The sequence below is a fragment of the Phaseolus vulgaris genome, chromosome 3 (assembly GCF_051622355.1).
Source record: "Phaseolus vulgaris cultivar YP4 chromosome 3, ASM5162235v1, whole genome shotgun sequence".
Taxonomy (NCBI): Eukaryota; Viridiplantae; Streptophyta; class Magnoliopsida; order Fabales; family Fabaceae; genus Phaseolus; species Phaseolus vulgaris.
The window spans coordinates 11,387,908-11,403,183 of record NC_143500.1 but is presented as its reverse complement, the minus strand read 5'-3'; the positions used below and the strand labels follow the sequence as shown (position 1 = coordinate 11,403,183).

General features: G+C 33.9%; 1 protein-coding gene across 1 annotated transcript; it reads left to right on the top strand.

Moving 5' to 3' along the window:
* The first annotated feature begins 7,804 nt into the window (after positions 1–7,804).
* Positions 7,805–11,957, top strand: LOC137806580 (Tetratricopeptide repeat (TPR)-like superfamily protein). The gene is made up of 4 exons (XM_090300228.1): positions 7,805–8,576; positions 9,028–9,180; positions 9,271–9,476; positions 11,568–11,957. The coding sequence occupies exons 1-4, from the start codon at positions 8,148–8,150 to the stop codon at positions 11,773–11,775; spliced, it is 996 nt and encodes a 331-aa protein (XP_090156354.1). The 5' UTR covers positions 7,805–8,147; the 3' UTR covers positions 11,776–11,957.
* The last annotated feature ends 3,319 nt before the right edge of the window (positions 11,958–15,276 follow it).

Below are 15,276 nucleotides of genomic sequence, written 5' to 3'. Positions count from 1 at the left end.
CTTTATTATTGTGAACCTGGTTAATTAGTAGAATAGAACATACTATGTAGCATGATAATTGAATCAAGATATAAGTAGCATATTAGATAACTTGTAAATTATTTTGTATCTTAAATCGAGATATAAGTAGTATATCAAATAACTGATATTTTGAATCATGAAATTCATAAATATTAAAAAAAATATAATATATAATTAAATATATAAAATATTTAAACATATAAAGATACAATTAATAACAAATTAATCTCATTTTATTTTGAATGTTGTATTATATATTCATATATATACTATATAATTTCAATAAAAACAATGTGGTTGTTGTATAATTCTCATAACCATGATTATATGTTACTAAACAAATTTTTATATTACAACGATTCAGAATACATAATTTCAATATCGCAATATAGTTGTTGTATAATTCCTATAACCATGATTATATGCTACTAAATAAATAAATTTTTATAATATAACCATTCAAAATATAAATGTTGTTTGTTGTTGGTACTACTAATTATTGTTAGTTATTGTTTGTACATAGGAAATAATCTCAAAAACAAAAAATAGTGTTTTATTATAGTCATTTACAATTCATTGTCTTTCTCTCCAACATCTACATCATTCAAGTCATCTTCATTTTCAATTAAAAGTTCTATTTTAATGTCTTCATCATTTTTTATTATGGATTTTTCATTTTTATTGATCTTGAAATTTAAATTTCTAGGACCTATATTAATAAAAAAAACAAATAAATTTGAATTAGTTCTAGACTAAACTTTCAAATTTTAAGTTGTAAAGTTTTTAAAATTGTAAAATTTTTAAATAAAAATAATTATCTCTTTTTTTTTCTTGTTTAGAACTTCATCTTCAACATCAAACATTTACGTACATCCATTTAAAAGGAACTAATAATAGACAAACAAAGATATTTTTTAGTTATCCATTTCATTATCCGAGTCAATATTTAATAAACATATAAGATCATAAGTTTTTCTCTTTTCTTCTCTACTCTTTTGTCTTATCTCAAATTGAAGATTGTACTTTATATACAAAAAGCATTTAATTCTTTGTTTTAACTTATTTCTTCTCTTAGTATGCACTTGGTTAAATGTGTTCTAGTTTTTTTCACGATCTATTGCACTATATGTGAGGCTCAAAATTTTCATGGCTACCTTTTGTAACGTTTTACATTCTTCCCATAACTTTCCCACTCTCTCATCAAAGAGTTGTCAAAACAAAAAGGTATTCAATTATAATGTAATCAAAATTTTATAAAGCATAAGAATGGTTATGAGTAATTTAATTACCAAGTTATTTCATATTTTTAGTCTCTATTGTCATGTCCATTCCAAAAGTTCCTTTTAGCTCTCTTGAACTTTTTAAGTTGTTGATCAATTGAAACTCTTGTTCTTACATCCAAAATCATTATTTGAAATGTTTCATATAAACCAACCAACGTTTCACTATTCCAATTGAATTTTTTGTCATAATGATATCTAACACAATAAAAAATAAGTTAATAGAACAAAGTACATAATGTTACTTAGTAGGACGAATTTATATGTAATTTAGCTTACCTAGAATTAAAATAATAGGTTGCAGCATGGAGAGACCTATGTAATTGTAAATACCACCTAGTGTTAATAATTTTCCACACCTTCTTATACCTTGTTTCTTACTAGCATTGCATCACCGTTTACAAGCCTCAACACTTTTACAATCAGATTCACAAATTTAAGGCAATATGTGATTGATTTTCAAAATTTGTCATTACTTAACACTAGATTCATCACTTGCTTAGCCACATTTTTAGTAACATGTGGACTAGTACCCCATTCCTCTAAAGCAAACATTAATCTAATATCATTTTTTTTTGTTTAATACAATTTAATGTAAGATAAGAAATAGCAAAATGTGTGACAGTTGGTCTTGCTAATTCCCTTCCATTTTAGAGAACTTTTTATACAAATTAAAAACCTATGTGTGCCTATATACGTAAGTGGTGATATTATTTTACATTGTCAATGGTGTTGTAAAATACAAGAAGCTCTCCAATATCCTCAATAATTAGATCAAGATAATGGGTTGCACAAGGTTCTTTTTGGTTCTTTTTTCCATTAACATTCTACTTGGTCAATATGCTCTTCTCCAATTTCATCCACTATGTTATCCAACAACTCATTCATTTTTTTGCCATCTTTTATAACATCACTAATATCATTAGATTTCAAAAAAAATAGTACTACTTGGATTGTTAACATGAAAATTAGTGAGTGATCTTCCTTTCCCATTTGTTCAACCATCACACATCAATGTGCATCCCCATTTCTCCCAAACTCTCTTATATTTTTTTAGACATTTTTGTACATTATCCACAAATTTTTTCAGATACGAAACTTTTACCTCATGATAAGAAGGGAACTTTAAACCTTTCTCATACTCTCCAACAACCTTTAGCATTTGGATGAAAAGAGACTCCTTACCTGATTAAATGGAAATGCATTACCGCATAAATGTAGTTGCAAACTTCTTGAATTACATCTTACCTATTTTTATAAGATATATTCCCTGTCATTTGATGGAGATCATTATTTTCTCTTGCTACTTCTTTTGTAACTTTTGCAGAATACAAGTTCAACTCCTCCTTACATTTTTCTTTATTTTCCAACAGCTTCGAAAATATCTTCTTCACATCATTTCTGTAGTGGCTTCTCGGATAAACCTGGGCTCAGGAGCTTCTCGGCCTTCTCTCCTAGTTTCACTTCTTCTAGACGATCGTTCGTACCTCCTTATACATAGAGAGTTTGTGTGTGACTACCTCAAGATTTACCCCCGGCATATCGATTGCGGTTCGCGCAAAGGGGTCAACATTCTCTTTGGGTGTTTGTTGAATTGCCTCTACATCGACCTTGGATAACAATGCCTCTGTTCCTCGTCTTGTAGAGGAACCAGTCGGAGATCCTCACGAGTCGCGCTTCATTGATCCAACGGTTGAGGTCAACTAGAGTGATTGTGTGCTCCCGTAGTGGGGATTTTGACTTTTCTCGCAGGGATCTCCATTCCTCTTGTAAAGACCTTCGTTCTTGTGAGTGTCCCCGGTTAGAAAAGATGGCTTTAAACTAGAGGGGGTGAATGGTTTAAAGGGGTTTTTGCAAACTTTTCAAAGCTAGAATGAACTTATTTCAGAAACCAATTGATTCAGCAATTCAGTTAGCCAAAACAGCAAGCAAAACTGTTATACTTAGAAAAAAACAATCGGTTGTTTCTTCGCAACAATCGGTTGTTTATACCAGCAAAGAACAAACAAACTGAATTTAAAGAGTTAGGGATAGAGAGATTGTACACAGTTGTTTATACTGGTTCACTCCAAACTAGAGCTACATCCAGTCTTCTCAGAAACCTTGAGGATATCCACTAAGCAATCACCACTTGATCACTTACACCAAAACCAAGAGAATGACCTTGAACACCTCAAGAAACACACTCTCCTTGGCCAACACTAAGATTGTTGATCTTGAACACCTCAAGAACACACGCCAATCTCAGCAAAACACACACACGAATTGTTCAGCAGTTTACAAAGATTACACTTGTTACAGATGAATATCTGAAATCAATACAAGCAGAATCCTATTCAGCACCTTGATCAATCTCTCAACTCTTAAGCAATCTCAGAACTCTTTGAAAAACTCTTAGATCAAAACTTTGTTTCAAGATATTTAAAACATTAAAACAATTTTTCAGAATATATCTAAGAATATAGTTTGTTATCAAATCTTAACAAACTCTTAATTGCATTTAAAACAGATTGGTCAAAGCATTTAATGACTGGAGCATATTCAGTTAAAGCATTTAAAGCTCAGTCAAAGAAAACAATTTTTTTTTCTGTTATGGTTTTAAAACAAACAATCGATTGTTTCCTCGAATCAATCGATTGTTTTGTTACTTAACAAAATCATCATTCAAAAACAGTTTTCAAACTTTCTCAAAACACCTAAGTGTAAACAATCGGTTGTTTCGACAAAACAATCGGTTGTTTCAACTTAGTTTGAAAAACATTTTGCTTTGATAAAATTGAGATGCTTATTGCTTTGAGATTTAATCTAAGGGTTGATTACAACATTGAACTACCCCAGAACAAAGCTTAAACCAGCACAGCAGCATCAAGCAAAGCAGAGGCTTCATCATCCTTCAAAGGATTTGGATTCATCAAAACATTGAACACCACTTGGTTCAACATCCCCGATTTGTCCAAGTCGAGTCCCTTCTGGTTGGTTCTACCCTTAAGCTCGCCACGTAGCATTCCTGTGCAACCTTCTGATCTACGTGGATGATTAAAATATCTCCAAATACTGAGGGAAACTTCATTGTTAAGTGCGAAGTTGATACGATTGCTCCCAAGTGATTGAGAGACGACCATCCCAACAAGATGTTGTAAGATGTGTTAGCCTCCACCATCAAGTATCGTATCTTGATTGTTTGACTTGTTTTGCCTTCACCAAATTTGTTGTACAAATCGATGTAACCCTAGGTATCTAATCATTCTCTCGAGAAGCCAACAATCTGGTCAACATATGGTTGCATATTTGATTATGGAATCTTCATCTTTTTAAAGATCTTCTGTATAGAATGTCGAGTGAACTCCCTTGGTTGACCAGGGTCTTTATTATTGAGAAGTTATCAATATCCACCATTATAACCATAGGATCATCCTATGTTAGGTCGATTGCCTTGAAATCTTCATCAATGAAAGTGATGGGAGGCATTTAGAAGGGTATACTTCGTGAACCTACAGTACGATTCTTTTTGTATTTATCACTCCGACCGAAAGTATATCAGTCGATTCTCTCCCTTTCCTTCTCTTTTCCCTTCTCGCCTATTGTCTCTACTCTTGCTTGATTTCTGTACTCCCCCAGCTCTTCCAACTGCATGAACTTCGCTGCTCATTGTCGAAACTCATTTAAATTTGAGGTCGACTTCTTGCACAAGTTGTCGGCAAACAGTCCCGATTACAGGGTCGTGACCATATAGTGTAGGGCCACATTTAGACTCAGATTCTAGATGTTTAGGATCACCTTATTGAATCTTTCCATGAACAACCAAAGAGACTCTCCCTTCTCCTGATAGATGTTAACAAGTGCAATGAAAGTCAGGTGGTGTGGTCGACTTGTTGTGAACTACATTTCGAACTTATTCATCAAGGTTTTGAAACGGTCAATGAAGTTCACAGGGAGTATAGTGAACCAACTGAGGGTTTCTCCCTTCAACAAGGTGGGAAAGATACAACACAATACTACATTGTCTGAGGTGTACAAAGTCATCTGAGTTGTATAGACATCCATATGCTCGCCAGGGTCGGTTGTCCCGTCATAACGATTGATATTTAGTTCCTTCCACATATGGGGAAGTTGCACCCCCATTACATAATCCGTGAACGAATGTCTTCGAGTGATCTTAAAAGTCTCGATCGCATAGAACGATCAGTTGAGTCGTGATTCCTCAATGATTTCCCGAGGATGAGTGGTTGTTGAGGGGTCGATCGTATGCTTGTCGCATTGTTGACCATCGAGCGACACATCAAATTGTGGCTGAGGCTTCGAAGACGGGGTACCCTCGACCAACTGTCTCTTCATATCCTCTTCTCCTTTCAGAGAGTGTGGTTTCCTACTCATTCTCTCGCTTTATTTCCGCCATTTTCCTTTGAAGGGACATCAACAACGTCATTTGTTCAACATCAGACATCTTCTTGCTCGCCATGTTCCTGGTTAATACCATTTGCTTTCTTCTTTCTTCAAATTCTATCAGCCCCACTGTGGGCGCCAATTGTTCTTTTACAAAAAAGGAGTGAGAGAATGTTGAACTTTGTCTGGGTCGATTGGTTCACACTCTTCCTTGCACTTCTCAGACTAGTTTGGCTTACTCCCTTCCTTTGCTCTTACTCCTCCACTCCAGTCAAACTCTCTTTTCTTCGTAGGCTCTTAGTCGGGAGGACACCTGTAAAAAGTGCTTTGATGCTCAAGTAAGTACTCGGTATTCGATGTCTGGTGCATTAATGTGCGATAATGACATACCTTTTTCTCGAAAGTTATGACTATTTTATGCTTATTATGGATCCACTATTATTGGATCGGGTTAACGTTTGAATCGTAATTAAGTATTTTGAACATGTCGTTTGGCCAGAACCGAGTACCAAACTTCTAGGTCTCGTTTAGTTCTAAGCAGTATAATTACAAAAGGATGCATAAAATATAAATTCAAGAGAAAAAAAAGAAAATATTCAAAAAAATTAATTTAATAAAAAGAAGTGACTATTAAATATAATAATTTACAATAAATAAATTAAATTGATGTTTTTAACTAGTTACTTATCTTTCAAATTTTTAACTAATACATTTATTAATTATTATTCAAATTATATTATAAGAATTCAATTTATCATCAAACTTTTTAAAACTAAAAATACATAACAATTTTAACATTTTACACGCTTTCTATTTAGCTAAACTATACTTTTATATTATATGTATACTTATTAATGAATAAAGTATATATATTTAGAAAAAGTATTAAATAATAATATTTGTGGCCCGCCGTTTGTTCGCCGCTATCACCGCCACCCCCCTTATTCTTAACCCTCCTAATCAAATCCCAAAACTAACCGTTTTTTCTATTCACAAACAAAACTACCAACCTTTCCTTACATTCTCTAGTGGATGTAGAAGCGCATGCAACTTTTTTTCACGAATGAAACACGCACCAAATTTATATTACACACAGCTCTTAATAATGTTCCTTCGCATTGGAACCTTGTGCTTAGGGGTAAGCACGACAGTGATAGGAACACACATGGAAAACCGTGCCTTAGGGTTCAATGTCTTCCTCTTTGTATGTTCTTTTAACTAAAGTTTCTCCCTGTCTGAAGATTGTGAATAAGTAATAATAAATGAAGAAAAAAAATAAAAAATAGGGAGAAGTCAAACTCGTGGGAAGAAGACGAACTCTTGTTGTTGCTTCTGAAGTTTTTAGTTATCTTTTTCCTCTATTTTTCTCTAAAATATAACCATCTACAATTAACAAATAAAGAACAAAGAAAACATCAGTATAGCATATAAAAAAGTAAAGTTAAGAAAACGATGACATACCTTGCTATTTGGTGCAAACCCACGATTTTTATTTTGGTGGTCTCTTGAATTTGAAATTTATAAAAAGTTAAGATGATTATACTATCGAAAAGAAAAATTTAAAAGAAGAAAATATAGAGGAATAGGAGAAAGATAAATTGTGTTGACAAAAAATCGAAAAATCAGATTGGAAGTAATCTTCATCATGGCTTGAGTTTTTGTCCCTCTCCAAGTATTGGTTTAGCATTTACAGAACAATCGTTTTTGTGTTTGAAAAAAAATATTCCTACTTAAGAGAAAAAATGATGCTTCTTCTTCTTTGATCTTCTTTTTATTCTTCAAAAACAATTTCTTTCAAGAATGTTAAAATGAGAAGTTTTAAAGGATATGTGGAGGTTAATGAAGACAAAGAGAAATAATAAATCTTCAAAATTTAAAATTCAAAACTGATCTTTCAATTAAAAACTACTCCTATGCATAAATCAAATGCTTAAGAAAAAAAATAGAAAATAACAAAATATCCATAATACTGAAATAAAACTAAATATTGATATAAGAATAAAATAGAAAAAAGAATTAAGAATTGTTAAAGATGAGAATAAATTTTAAATTGAAAAATAATATAAATATTATTAAAATGTTATTATTTAGGAATGTTATGTGTATGTTTTTAATTTGATGGGTGCGAATGTATCTTCTTCACCCTTTTCAAAATTATTAAAGAAGGGATTGGAGAAGTCGATTTTCCTTACAAATTGGAGAGGATGGAGAAAAGGGAAACGACAGCGTTTGGAGGTGAAAGGGTGGGAGACGTCACTGGCCTAGACGGGGCCACGTTACCGTCTGAATTCTCAGCCAAAAAAGGACAAAAGAGGGAAAAAGAAGAAGGTATGGAAGGTATTTACGGAACAATGATAGAAGTGAACAGAAGAGAATAGAGATATTTTTGGTTCTCCTTCTCTCTTCACTATTAATTAAAACCAATCCATTTCTTCATCACACTTTTCTTTTCTATTAGCTCATATGGCTGTCAGTCTTGGAAACCTCGCGCTGTTACTTGACCTTGCTTTGCCACGCGCTGTCATTCTCGAGAGGAAGCCTCGTCCCGTTGGATCCGACGTCGTTTTGAGCTCGCCGCCCTCCAAGAGAGACCCCCCCTCCTCCTCCTTCTATGCGCTTGAGGGAGACGCGCGGAGCCGCCTGGTGCTGGCGCGTGGAATGTCGAACTCCGAGAAGAACGGCGTGGAGTTTGACAGCGACGAGGAGGAGGAGGGGGAGGAGGAGGAAGGCGGGATGGAGGACTGGGAGACGCAAATGCGACGGAGAGTGAGGGAGTTCGAGGCGAGGAGGGAGCTGGAGAAGAAGGCGGAGGAGTTACAGAGCCGCGTTGATGAAGGCAAGGAAGAAACTGAGGAGGAGAAGAGGATGAGAGTCAGGAAAGAACTCGAAAAGGTTTTATTTTTATTTTTATTTTTATATTGACCATGTTAAAATAGTTATATTGGTTAATTTTAATTTGTATGTCATAAATCTACGAAGCTGTATCTGTTTAAGAAAATAATGCCCTTATTTTGTTTATTTTATTTTGCATGGCATGAATTATTTTTAGAGTCAATAAATTTATTTCGCATGCAACTTTGATTGGTTGAAAAGGAAAAAACTTTTAAACTGCCAAGCATTGCATTAAGTTTGGTAACTTAAGTTAATTTTTAATACAAACTTTTATTATGCATATTACTAAGAGTGAAGTTCCATTCTAGAAAAACTATCATAAAAAATGCCTAATGAATTAGGTCTAGGTGTTGCTCTTTTAGCATAGGGTAGCAATTATTGTATAGAGTCTATATGTTGGATTGGGACTTGTTTCATAATTTGTTGTTTATTGGTTTGGTGGATGAATCAGGTGGCTAAGGAACAGGCAGAAAGGAGGGCCACTGCACAGCTGATGTTTGATTTGGGTCAGAAGGCTTACGGCAAGGGCTCCTATGGACGTGCCATTGAGTTTCTTGAAGCTGCACTCACTATCATACCCAGACCTACGTTATTTGGTGGTGAGGTTGGTTCTTTCTTGCATCGCCTAGATAAGAATTTCTGTCTGATTGTTTAAAGAGGAGGTAAAAGTAAATATAAAAGTTGTGTATTTCAGATTCAAATATGGCTGGCAATGGCTTATGAGGCCCATAACCGCCATAAAGATTGCATTGCTCTATACCGGCAATTAGAAAATACACACCCGAGTATCAGCATCCGACGCCAAGCCGCAGAGCTTCGGTACATTTTGCAAGCGCCAAAGCTCAAGATATCCCAGGAGGAGATGGTGACTATACCCTTGATTGGCTCTAGTTATGACAGGTGACTTCATTGTTGCATTTGCACATTAGCTATTCAAGTCTTTGCTTAATTAATGCTGTTGTTGTTTGTGTTACGTACCAGTTTCTGTGTAGAAACTGACTCTGTATTATTCTCATTAAATGGGATTCTTCTAACTTGTGCTGATTAGATATGCTTGTTTTCTGGTAAGATTTGAGAGTTTTGGATTATTAATAATTCATTTTCAACAGAGAATACGTGATCTGTAGTTCGAATGCTGCTCATCCTTGTTCATCTAGCTAACTTTTGAAGGCCAATTAAGAGGGGAAATTTGTTGAAACAGTATTTATGTTTGAACTTATTATTAGTATGTTAATATCGCTTCGCTACTCAATTTTTTTTGTATCTGATACTTTATCTACATATGACATCACTTACCAGAATGTGCATTATTCCAAACAGACGTAATACTGGATTTGATATTCATCCTGTGTAGCTGATTGAATTTTGGTCAGCTAGCTAGTGATGTAGTTTAGTAGCGTGATTAATGTCAAGGTTATTGTTATTGGTGCCTTAGTCCACTGAGAATTAATTAAGATCCTCTTGCTTTCTTTGCCTTCATCTGGTGGGTATAATTTGGTTAGTAAACTGTGATTAAAATATTAAATAACTAAAATACGATGGATCCATGTCGCATCTGTTGGTGATTTAGTAGAGTTAAGAGCACATTTCGTGGTGAGGTTATCCACGAAACTAGTAGTGCATAATATCTGTAGTAATGCTTAAACTTACGTTAATGTTTAATTTGTGCTATTTTGTGAGTCTTGTTCTTCTGTACTCAAATGGTTTGCATAGTCTGCATGTTCCATTAGCCCTCCATTCACTAATGTATTACGTATCTAGAGCTAGACCTTTACTTTTTTAAGGTTTATCTTGTTATTTGACTTCAATTTTCATAAGCAGTGGTATGATTTATACAACTTGGACTCTGATAGTTTTCAACTGTTCCATAATCAATTACGATTCTGCAAACGATAATGTATACCACTGTTAGTTACACAATAGAATTGATAGGGTTTTCTAAGTGGCTTTTTATTATGTTAAGATAGTTTGTAAAACGAGCTCGACCAGCTCCCCACTTATGTGATGGCAAAGCAATGACTTCTTTTTTCTGCCGTACCACTTCTTTAAGCCAAGGGCTTTCATTGCTGAAGTGGTAGTCCAGGAGAGACTGCTGTTAATGAACAATGGATTTTTTTCTCTTATGGCTAATGCATAGACACATCTGTTGTTCTGATAGTCAAAATGATTGGTCACAAACAATCTATGATCATTCTAGAAATTTATTGTAAATAGAATTTCAAATCAGTAGGATTAGAAATAATTATTTTTGCTGAATCTATCTTAAGGATAGTCCTTTTCATATTACAAGCCCAATTGATTTGAATTTTCATCTTTTTTCTCTGCCCGTATAACATTTATGCCTAGTGTGAAGCTTTCCTTAACGTGTTTATAATTCTTTTCTTGTATGTGGTTTACTGGTTTTGTGGCGACCTCAGTTGTTAGTGGTCTAAAATAAAAATGATTTTTTTAGTACTTCTGTGAATATCTTAAAGAGAAGACTAATTAGGTACTCCCTGATGGTGAACATTTAACAAATCGTCAAACAATATCACTGGTGCTATTGTTTAATAATTAACTCAACAAGAATCTGTGGCAAAGCTGAATTTTTGGTAAAGCACACGGTAACTGAATTTGCCACTCATAAATCAAGAATGCAATTATGGATGTCCAATTCTTTTTCTTGAGTGTCCATTTTCTTTTCCAATTTTTCATTCGCCTCTTTTAGGCTTAAAGGGTTTAGGCTAACATGTAGGACTAAATTAGCTGCAACTTGCTGAAGTTGTATCATCCTTTTCCATTCCTTTTGTCTCTTAAAAAATCACAATATATCTCTTTAAATGCTTCAGTTTTCTAGTGAAAGGAACTCCCACTGGCATTGGTACTGAGGAACACTATAACTGCATATACATTTTTCTTCTGTTATACTGTAATTGCATATTCAAAATTGTGGTTTATATCCTTCTTGCTACGTTTGTGATATATAAAGTATGAATTATGATATAATTGTAGCTATGCGGCAACATGGAGTGATAAAAACAAGGACAAGGATCGAAGAATGAGTGGATCAGTGACGAATCAGCTTCCATCATCCAAAGATTACCTTGCGGACTTTCTTGTATGGAAACCTCCCGTTGGGTTAGGGAAAAGTCGAGCATTTTGGGTTGGCTTTACAATATGGTTGGGGTTGGTTGGAACCGCCCTCCTTATTCAAAGATAAAGTACACTTATATACAAAGTTCGAGTTCTCCAATGTGTGATGTATGCATTCTAATTTGTTGTTATAGTTTTTCTTTTTAGTTTATATAATGTGAAGTCCATGTTGCAATATTAGAGAATGTATGAAATAGATTTGTAAAGTTATTGTATGTATAAAATAGATAAAGATACTACTTTGTTATATTTCCCTGGTGTGGTATTCTTATGTTGAAGTTACAAGGATGTTCAGTAGTTCTACTAATGAAGAAAGCAGGTGTTTAGCAGAATTTCTTACCCTCTGCTTATGCGCTGTTTGTTCTCTGCTATACGAAATGGTCAGTAAGCAGGATCGGTTGGAACTGGGAATGCAAGGTCTTATGGTTCGTTTTTCATTATTATTGTTATAAGTATTTTATTTCTAACATGAAGAAGAATGTTATGCAGTACTTTGTAACAGCAACTTTTTGGTGTAGACCATTTTGTAGGAATCATCAGCCTTATGTAAAATCAGTGACTTCTGTCCTTGTGGCTTTACGCTGTCCAGCCCCAGGACTATCAAAGCAAGAGCACAACCAAAATCGCACACTGATGGAATAAGAAATTTTGCAGTTATACTCAGTTTGATGACAAATGTAAAAATTTAAGCTGTTAAATAGCTTCTGAACTCAATATTATAAAAGGAATAAAATGTATTTAGATCCTTTAAGATTTGGTTCAAATCTAGTTTAGGTTCTACATTTTTGTTAATAATGATTTTAGTTTTCGGATATTTGAAGTGTGGTAAGTTTCCTGTTTGATCATATTCTTTATTTTGATTTGATGAAACATTAAATTATCATACTTTAGAAAATACCAGATTGTTTTTAAAACATAGGAACTAAATGTACCCAAAAACAATATAAGGATTAAAACTCATTTTTGACTAAAACTTACAAGATTTAAAATGTTTTATCTTTTTAAAATTAATAAACATACTAATAATTTGTAATTTAATGACTAATTTTAATTATTAGTTTTGATTGACATATTATGCATGTTCTAAGTAAGTTCTAATTTGTCCTTATTCTTCTCCTTTACCCTGCCCTGACTCTTCCTCATCTGTTCTGGTTCTTCCTTCACTGCTAGTGCTCACTGGTTTTCTATCGCAGTTTTCTTCTCCTTCACTCGTGCTCTCCCTGCTATTTTGTATGTATGAAATTAGAAACTTGTAGGGTGTTTCCTCCTACACACCCACCAATTTTGGAAAAGAATGTTTTACTCCTTTTAAAAATGATTTCAGGATTATTTTTTCAAATTGTTTCTGGAACATATTTTCTGAAATTCATAAAATATATTACTAGGAAAAATTTTCTAGAACAGAATTTTTGGAATAAACCTTCTGAAAGAGTATTTTTGGAATAAACTTTCTAGAACGTATACGTTCTGAAATGTATTTTTCAAAATAATTTTTTCATAGTATATTTAGAAAAGAACTCCCGAGAATAATAGTGAATTAGATGAGATATTTTATCAATTTACCTAATTGATCAGGTGCAGGGAAAGATCTGTCGGGTACATGAAGAAACACCCAAACTTGTATGAAAAATGATATATGACAATCTTGTTTCACTATACAATTTTTTTTTCAAATTTTAATTTTTGTATGATATAATAAAAATATTATTTTTTATATAATTAATTAAAAATAGTACTGGAATCAGGTTCTCAATATATCATTCCTCATCTCTTATATAATACACGCAGCCATGAGTTGGATGGCTATCCCCACAATCATATCGCTCGAATTTGAAGTACGTTGTTACTAATGTCAATAATTTGGGTTTGATTGTGGACATGAGTGGGAAAATCATAGGATTTTGGCACTTTTTGGTGTATGGGGTTTGGATTATTGGGCTATAGCATTGCCAAGTTGTTTGACTGTGTAAATATAGATTTGAGAATGGTAGGAATTCCACTGCAGCCTCTTACTACCCCTGTTGATTGCAAAGAATAATTTATAATTATTTTTTAATTTGATTAGAAGACAAAACATGGGATAATATATTCTTTAATCTATGAGCCAACATCACTCTTGCTTTGCTAATTTGGCCATTTGAGCACCATTAGAACATTAAACGACCACAAAACATGATCTGATTCAAAGTTCCCACCAATATTAAAATATATTTTATTTTATTTTTTGCTTGAAATCTCATTCCATAATTATGTGGCAGGATGTCCAACACACCTAACGATCATTCTGATAAAGTTAAATTCCGCATTCTCATAAATTTAAATTGCACCCCATAGCATATGGGGAAAGATTAAATTACATCCCTGTGTATTTATATTCAAACCTAACTTTCCTTCTCACCCACCAACTCTTTTTTTTTCTATATGCATTGCACCCTTGCATTCATCTTCTTCCGTTTTTGAGTGTGAGAAATCTATCGGAATTGCATTGGCCACTCCTGATGACAACATTGGCTTGTAGAAGGGATAAAGAACAAGTTGTCGTTATTATTGATGTCGATGTTTTGCCACCAACTAATAGAGGACACGATGAACAAGTAAGATTTGTTTGGGGACCTACCAATATATCGTTGCTACTGAGTTATGATGACCATGTGGCTTGTAAACTATGAGAAGGAGAGGATCGTGGGGAACTAAAGTTGGTCTCCCTCCATACAAAGTTAAGTATGTTTGGGATCCCTCATCTCCAAATTGAGGTCGTGACAATTAATACTCGATTATTGTCACTGTACAACATGAGCTATGAGACTGCTGATAAAGGTCTCATATCAGCATTTGTTGAGAGGTGACACCACGACACAAACAATTTTCAATTGGTGAGATGATCATCATTTTAGATGATGTCAGCATTGTTGCATCTTCCCATTGTGTGGAAATTTTGTTCGTATGTGATGTTGGATTTCACATCAACGTCACCATTGTTGGTTAAGCTTAAGAGTGACAATGTAGCACGAATTGTGAGGGCTGACCTACAGTCCGCTATGAAAAAACACAGAATGTGCTCACTATTTTGGCCTACTGACCCCCTTAGGCCCGCTCCACATAGCCCTCAACTTGTACAACCAAGTACAGGATGGGATGGACCAGCCCACTAGTACACATAATAATACAAAAAATGTTTCTTGTTGCACCCCATCAAATTTCTTCACGCACCCCATCAATTTCAAAAATTGAATTCCAGAAGCCAAAATAGCTATTTCAGATTTTGGAAGGTACGAAAAGGTTATTCAAGATTATGTTTTTTTCTCTTCTAAATTTCCATTTTTAAAATTCACTTCTATGTTATAGAATTTAAATTCGCTTCCGACTCTTGCCATTTTTGCCACCCCAAACACCTTTTCAGTTCATAGTGTGGTAGGAATATTAGGAGAATGTAAAGACATTTGATAGATTATTAAAATGAAAACAAATTTAAAGAGGTAAAAAAGTGATCCCTATTTATGCAACTTGAATATTATCACACCAACACTACCACCATGCTATTTGTAGACAAGATAACGAATGTTTAATA

Excerpts from the sequence above, each read along its gene's own strand:
- LOC137806580 (XM_090300228.1), top strand. The coding sequence starts at position 8,148 with ATGGCTGTCAGTCTTGGAAACCTCGCGCTGTTACTTGACCTTGCTTTG. Across the intron at positions 9,181-9,270 it reads CTACGTTATTTGGTGGTGAG|ATTCAAATATGGCTGGCAAT; the intron begins GTTGGTTCTTTC and ends TGTGTATTTCAG. Across the intron at positions 9,477-11,567 it reads ATTGGCTCTAGTTATGACAG|CTATGCGGCAACATGGAGTG; the intron begins GTGACTTCATTG and ends ATATAATTGTAG.